Here is a 7,500-nt window from a genome sequence, read left to right on the forward strand (position 1 = left end):
CACTCCTTCAGTAGTGACCCTCTGACATGGCAGAACTCCCTCAGTACTGACCCTCTGACAGCGCAGCACTCCCTCTGTTCTGACCCTCTGACAGTGCAGCACTCCATCAGTACTGACGCTCTGACAGCGCAGCACTCTCTCAGTACTGACCCTCTGACAGTGCAGCGCTCCCACAGCACTAACACTCTGACACTGCGGCGCTCCCTCAACACTGACCCTCCGACAGTGCGGCACTCCTTCAGTACTGACCCTCCGACAGTGCCGCACTCCCTCGGTACTGACCCTCTGACAGTGCAGCACTCCCTCAGTACTGACCCTCCGACAGTGCAGCACTCCCTTAGTACTGACCCTCTGGCAGTACAGCGCTCCCTCAGTACTGACCATCTGACAGCACAGCACTCCCTCAGTACTGACCCTCTGACAGCACAGCACTCCCTCAGTACTGACCCTCTGACAGCACAGCACTCCCTCAGTACTGACCCTCTGACAGTGCAGCACTCCCTCAGTACTGACCCTCTGACAATGCCACACTCACTCAGTACTGACCCTCTGACAGTGCAGCGCTCCCTCAGTACTGACCCTCTGACAGTGCAGCTCTCCCTCAGTACTGACACTCTGACAGTGCAGCACTCCCTCAGTACTGACTCTGACAGTGCAGCACTCCCTCAGTACTGACCATCCGCCAGTGCAGCACTCCCTCAGTACTGACCCTCTGACAGTGCAGCACTCCCTCAGTGCTGACCCTCTGACAGTGCAGCACTCCCTCAGTACTGACCCTCTGACAGTGCAGCGCTCCCACAGCACTAACACTCTGACACTGCGGCGCTCCCTCAACACTGACCCTCCGACAGTGCGGCACTCCTTCAGTACTGACCCTCCGACAGTGCCGCACTCCCTCGGTACTGACCATCTGACAGTGCAGCACTCCCTCAGTACTGACCCTCCGACAGTGCAGCACTCCCTTAGTACTGACCCTCTGGCAGTACAGCGCTCCCTCAGTACTGACCATCTGACAGCACCGCACTCCCTCAGTACTGACCCTCTGACAGCACAGCACACCCTCAGTACTGACCCTCTGACAGCACAGCACTCCCTCAGTACTGATCCTCTGACAGTGCAGCACTCCCTCAGTACTGACCCTCTGACAATGCCACACTCACTCAGTACTGACCCTCTGACAGTGCAGCGCTCCCTCAGTACTGACCCTCTGACAGTGCAGCTCTCCCTCAGTACTGACACTCTGACAGTGCAGCACTCCCTCAGTACTGACTCTGACAGTGCAGCACTCCCTCAGTACTGACCATCCGCCAGTGCAGCACTCCCTCAGTACTGACCCTCTGACAGTGCAGCACTCCCTCAGTGCTGACCCTCTGACAGTGCAGCACTCCCTCAGTACTGACTCTCTGACAGCGCGGCACTGCCTCAGTACTGACACACTGACAGTGCAGCACCCTCTCAGTACTGACCCTCTGACAGTGCAGCTCTCCCTCAGTACTGACCCTCTGACAGCGCAGCACTGCCTCAGTACTGACCCTCTGACAGTGCAGCACTCCCTCAGTACTGACACTCTGACAGTGCAGCACTCCCTCAGTACTGACCCTCCGACAGTGCAGCACTCCTTCAGTACTGACCCTCCGACAGTGCAACATTCTGTCAGTACTGACCCTGTGACAGTGCAGAACTCCCTCAGTACTGACCCTCTGACAGTGCAGCTCTCCCTCAGTACTGACCCTCTGACAGTGCAGCACTGCCTCAGTACTGACCCTCTGACAGTGCAGCACTCCCTCAGTACTGACACTCTGACAGTGCAGCACTCCTTCAGTACTGACCCTCCGACAGTGCAGCACTCCTTCAGTACTGACCCTCCGACAGTGCAACATTCTGTCAGTACTGACCCTGTGACAGTGCAGAACTCCCTCAGTACTGACCCTCTGACAGTACAGCGCTCCCTCAGTACTGACCCTCTGACAGTGCAGCATTCTCTCAGTATTGACCCTCTGACAGTGCAGCACTCCCTCAGTCCTGACCCTCTGACAGCACATCACTCCTTCAGTACTGACCCTCTGACAGTGCAGCACTCCCTCAGTACTGACCCTCTGACCTTGCAGCGCTCCATCAGTACTGACCCTCCGACAGTGCAGCACTCCCTTTGTACTGACCCTCTGACAGTGCAGAACTCCCTTAGTACTGACCCTCTGGCAGTACAGCGCTCCCTCAGTACTGACCCTCCGACAGTGCAGCACTCCCTCAGTACTGACCCTCTGACAGTGCAGAACTCCCTCAGTACTGACCCTCTGACAGTACAGCGCTCCCTCAGTACTAACCCTCTGACAGTACAGCGCTCCCTCAGTACTGACCCTCTGACAGTGCAGCTCTCCCTCAGTACTCACCCTCTGACAGTGCAGCGCTACCTCAGTACTGACCCTCTGACAGTGCAGCACTCCCTCAGTACTGAGCCTCTGACAGTGGAGCGCTCCTTCAGTACTGACCCTCCGACTGTGCAGCACTACCTCAGTACTGACCCTCTGACAATACAGCGCTCCCTCAGTACTGACCCTCTGACAGTGCAGCACTCCCTCAGTAGTGACCCTCTGACATTGCAGAACTCCCTCAGTACTGACCCTCTGACAGCGCAGCACTCCCTCTGTTCTGACCCTCTGACAGTGCAGCACTCCATCCTTACTGACGCTCTGACAGCGCAGCACTCTCTCAGTACTGACCCTCTGACAGTGCAGCGCTCCCACAGCACTAACACTCCGACACTGCGGCGCTCCCTCAACACTGACTCTCCGACAGTGCGGCACTCCTTCAGTACTGACCCTCCGACAGTGCCGCACTCCCTCAGTACTGACTTTCTGACAGTGCAGCAATCCCTTAGTACTGACCCGCTGAGAGTGCAGCACTCCCTCATCACTAACCCTCCGACAGTGCGGCGCTCCCTCAGTACTGACCCTCCGACAGTGAGGCACTCCCTCAGTACTGACCCTCTGACAGTGCACAACTCCCTCAGTACTACCCTCTGGCAGTACAGCGCTCCCTCAGTACTGACCCTCTGACAGTACAGCGCTCCTTCAGTACTGACCCTCTGACAGTGCAGCTCTCCCTCAGTACTGACCCTCTGACAGTGCAGCACTCCCTCAGTACTGACCATCCACCAGTGCAGCACTCTTTCCGTACTGACCCTCTGTCAGTGCAGCGCTCCCTCGGTACAGGAACTGGCGATTGTCGGCTGACTGTTCTCTGTGTGGAGTCTGTGTGGTGTGGGGGGTCTCCAAGCCTTGACCCCCCCCGACTCACAGGCAAGGGGGCAGGGAGCTCGAAGTGCTTGGGGGGAAGGGCGGGGTGGGGGATGGGTCGGATTAACACCGAGGGTCCCGAGCGCTCCAGCTTACCGTAAACCTCCAGGGCCAGGACTACGCTGTTAGCCGTCAGCCCCTCCCCAGCTGGAGGGTCCATGGTCACTGTGTAGTTCCCCTCATCAGCCTGAAGGGTGGAGAGGATGGTGAGCGAGCTATTCGGCTGCAGTTTGACTCTGTCCGCGTACACCGTCCCCGGTTTAACGATCAGTCGCCCTTCCAGCAGCCTGAGGATGTTGCTCCTGGTCGGGTCCTCCCACTCCACGGAGTACAGTGCGGAGGCGTTAGCCACCGACAGGGTCGTATCCCAGCCCACTCCAGTCCGCACGGGATTGCTTCCCACCGTGATGGTTACCGGCGCTGCTCCAGAGCCAGGGAACAAGGAGGGAGCTGTGGAGGGGGGGAGACAGAGGTGGGGGGATAGAGAGGCAGAACCCCCGTTAATCAGCTCAGGCTGAGCAGGAATGACCGATGCTTGAAATTCATGCGCAGGAGGAGGCCGTTCAGCCCGTCGTGCCTGTGCTAGCCCTTTGAAAGATCTACTGAATTAGTCCCTACTCTCCCCCCCACCCCCTGCTCTTTCCCCCACATCCCTGCAAATTTTCTCCCTTCAAGTATTTATCCAATTCCCCCCTTTTGAAAGTTCCTATTGAATCTGCTTCCACTGTCCTTTCAGGCAGCGCCTTCCAGATCACAACAACTCGCTGTGTCAAAATAAAAATAATTCTCCTTATCTCCCCCTCCCCAAGGTTGTGCCAACTTTCCCAAAGATCGCGCACAATCCCCCAATTACTTAGTTACAATTAAATAATGCCTGTTATTTTACACAGGCATAACAATGAAATTGGATATGAAATGTGCTCCCTCAGTACTGACCCTCCGACAGTGCAGCACTCCCTCAGTACTGACTCTCCGACAGTGCAGCACTCCCTCAGTACTGACCCTCTGACAGTGCAGCACTCCCTCAGTACTGACCCTCTGACAGTGCAGCACTCCCTCAGTACTGACCCTCTAACAGTGCAGCGCTCCCTCAGTATTGACCCTCTGACAGTGCAGCACTCCCTCAGTACTGACCCTCCGACAGTGCAGCACTCCCTCAGTACTGACCCTCTGAAAGTGCAGCACTCCCTCAGTACTGACCCAATGACAGTGCAGCACACCCTCAGTACTGACTCTCTGACAGTGCAGCACCCCCTCAGTACTGACCCTCTGACAGTGCAGCGCTCCCTCAGTACTGACCCTCCGACAGTGCAGCACTCCCTCTGTACTGACCCTCTGAAAGTGCAGCACTCCCTCAGTACTGACCCTCGGACAGTGCAGCTCTCCCTCAGTACTGACCCTCTGAAAGTGCTCGCTCGCTGCTGGTCCTAGGAATATTGCCCAGGATTATGGGCCCACCATTGGGAATCAAACCCTCGATACTGTAATTCAGCGGTGAGAGAGACCTCCACTCGACATGGTTTCTGCTGATCCCCCTTCAGTGCACCTTCTGTCTGATATCCTATCCCACACCCTCTCCCTCTGTTTCATTCACATTTCAGACCTCCCTAATTCCCCACTCTTGTCCTGAGTTTTTCCGAAGTAATGCAAGCGGGTGTTCTCCCTGGTATCCTGGCCAACATTCATCCCTCAACCCCTGTCACAAAAGTGGAGGTTACCTGGCCATTATCTCAATGCTTTTCACGGGATCTTGCTGTGCACATATCAGCTGCCCTGTCTCCTATATTACAACAGTAATGGCCTCCTCTGGGGTAGAGAATACCAAAGATTCACCACCCTCTGAGTAAAGATGTTTCTCCTCATCTCAGTCCAAAGTGGCTTCCCCTTATTTTGAACTTGTGTCCCCTGGTTCTAGGCTCCCCAGCCAAGGGGAACATCTTACCTGCATCTACCCTGTCTCTTCCTTTCAGTATTTTGAAATTCTAGAGAATACAGGCCCAGTTTCCCCAACCTCTCTTCATAGGACAGTCCCACCATCCCGGGAACAAGCTTGTTGAACCTTCGTTGCACTCCCTCGACGGCAATAATATCCTGTCTGTGGGGAAGGGGGCCAGAGCTGTACACAGTCCTCCAGGTGTGGTCTAACCAAGGTTCTGTACAATTGACGCTAGTCTTCACTACTGCTGTACTCAAATCCTCTTGTGATAAAAGCTAACATTCCATTAGCCTTCCCAATTACCTGCTGCACCTGCATGTTAGCTTCTAGTGACTTACAGACAAGGACACCCAGGCCCCTTTGTACATCTACACTTTTGAATCTCTTACCATTTAAGAAATACTCTGCACATCCCTGTCTCTCTCTCTGCCTGTTTCTCTCTCTCTCTCTCTCTGCCTCTCTCTCTCCATCTCCCTCTCCCTCTGTTTCTCTTCCTTTTTTTGTTCTGCCCTGTCAATCAGCCTGTCTCTCCCCCTCCATCGCTCCTCTCTGTCTCTCTCTCTCTCTCTCTGTCCCGATTTTAACGCCATTTAAGTGGATGGGTTTGAATGGGTCAAAATCAGACCCTTTCTCTTTCTCTCTGTCAACATCTCTCTGTCAGTTTCCCTCTCTCTCTCTCTTTCTATGTCTCTGTCAACCTTTCTGTCCATCTGTCTCTCTATCTCTGTCTCTTGCCCACTCTCCACTTTCAGTCTGTCCCAGTTATTCTCTATCAGTATCTCTCTCTGTCTCTCTCTCTCTCTCTGCCAACCTCTCTCTCAGTCTTCCTGCCTCACCCTTTCTTTCTCTCAGTCATTGTTTCTCTGTCAGTCTCTTGCTGTCCATCTGATTGTCTGCCTCTCTCACCCATTCTCTCCTCTGTCTGTCTCTCTCTCTATCAGTCTCTCTCTGCCAGCCTCTCTTTGTCTACCTGTCTCTCTGTCAGGCGTGTGACACTTGCCTGGATGAGTGCAGCTCCCACAACACTCAAGAAGCTCGACACCATCCAGGACAAAGCAGCCCCGCTTGATTGGCACCCCATCCACAAACATTCACTCCCTCCACCACCGACACACAGTAGCAGCAGTGTGTGTACCATCTACAAGATGCACTGCAGGAACTCACCAAGTCTCCTTAGACAACACCTTCCAAACCCATGACTACTACCAATTAGAAGGACAAGTACAGCAGACACATGGGGAACACCACCACCTGGAAGTTCCCCTCCAAGCCATTGGCCACCCTGACTTGGAAATATTTCAGCCATTCCTTCACTATCACTGGGTCAAAATCCTGGAACTCCCTCCCTAACAGCACGGTGGGTGTACCTACACCACATGGACTGCAGCAGTTCAAGAAGGCAGCTCATCACCACCTTCTCGAGGGGCAATTAGGGATGGGCAAGAGATGATGGCCCATTGAATGTCAGGGCCGATGGTTAGGTTCTCCCCTGTTGGAGGTGGTCATTGCCCAGAAGTTGTGTGGCTCAAATGTTACTTGTCATTTATCAGCTCAAGCCTGGATATTGATTGAGAAAATATAAAGTAGACAGGAGCCATGGCAATAGACCGGAGATAGGTTCATTCTGAGGGGCATCGAATGGAACTTGGGAGATTAAAACCAGGCAAAGCAGAGAGGAAACAGCTGTGGAAATATTTAACATAATGATTGCTAGAGGGCGGCTGAACTATATCCTGTTTAAAAAATTAGCCAATGATGATGCACCATGGAAAATCAAAGTGATGAGGATGTAAGTGGTAAACTGAACTTAAAGAGGGAGGTGTCCGTGAAAATACACAGACAGCAGTACAGAGGAGGACAGATGGGACTGCAGCCAACAGTGATCCCAACACCGATCCCTATGGAACTCATCACCTGCCAATCCGAGGAATTGTCTTTATCCCTTCCTCTCTGTTGCCTGTTTCGTATCCATTCTCTTTGTCCCTGTCTCCATGCTCCCTGATCCCAATCATGAGGCCCATTAATGGAAGATGAGGCCCACTAACAGAAGACCTTCCTTAAAACCCAGATATATTACATCTACCACCATCCCCTGGTCTACCCTCGCTGCTACTTCTTCAAAGAGTTCAGGAGGGTTGGTCAAGGCTGACCTTCCCCTTTTGCAAACCTTGGTGACCACTCTCTAATGTCTTTTCAGGGTGGGAGGAGGATTGTGTGGCGCATAAACACAGACATGGGCCAGAGTGGCCTGTTTCTGTGCTGCAGGCC

At 53.9% G+C, this 7,500-nt stretch overlaps 1 protein-coding gene across 1 annotated transcript in view; it reads right to left on the bottom strand.

Moving 5' to 3' along the window:
• Positions 1–7,500, bottom strand: part of LOC121271123 (carcinoembryonic antigen-related cell adhesion molecule 5-like) — a 55,628-nt gene that overhangs the window by 42,033 nt on the left and 6,095 nt on the right. The window contains exon 3 of the mRNA XM_041176888.1: positions 3,393–3,746. Within this exon, the coding sequence (XP_041032822.1) occupies positions 3,393–3,746 (354 nt within the window). The remainder of the gene's footprint in view (positions 1–3,392; positions 3,747–7,500) is intronic.

This window comes from Carcharodon carcharias, chromosome 29 (assembly GCF_017639515.1).
Source record: "Carcharodon carcharias isolate sCarCar2 chromosome 29, sCarCar2.pri, whole genome shotgun sequence".
Lineage (NCBI taxonomy): Eukaryota > Metazoa > Chordata > Chondrichthyes > Lamniformes > Lamnidae > Carcharodon > Carcharodon carcharias.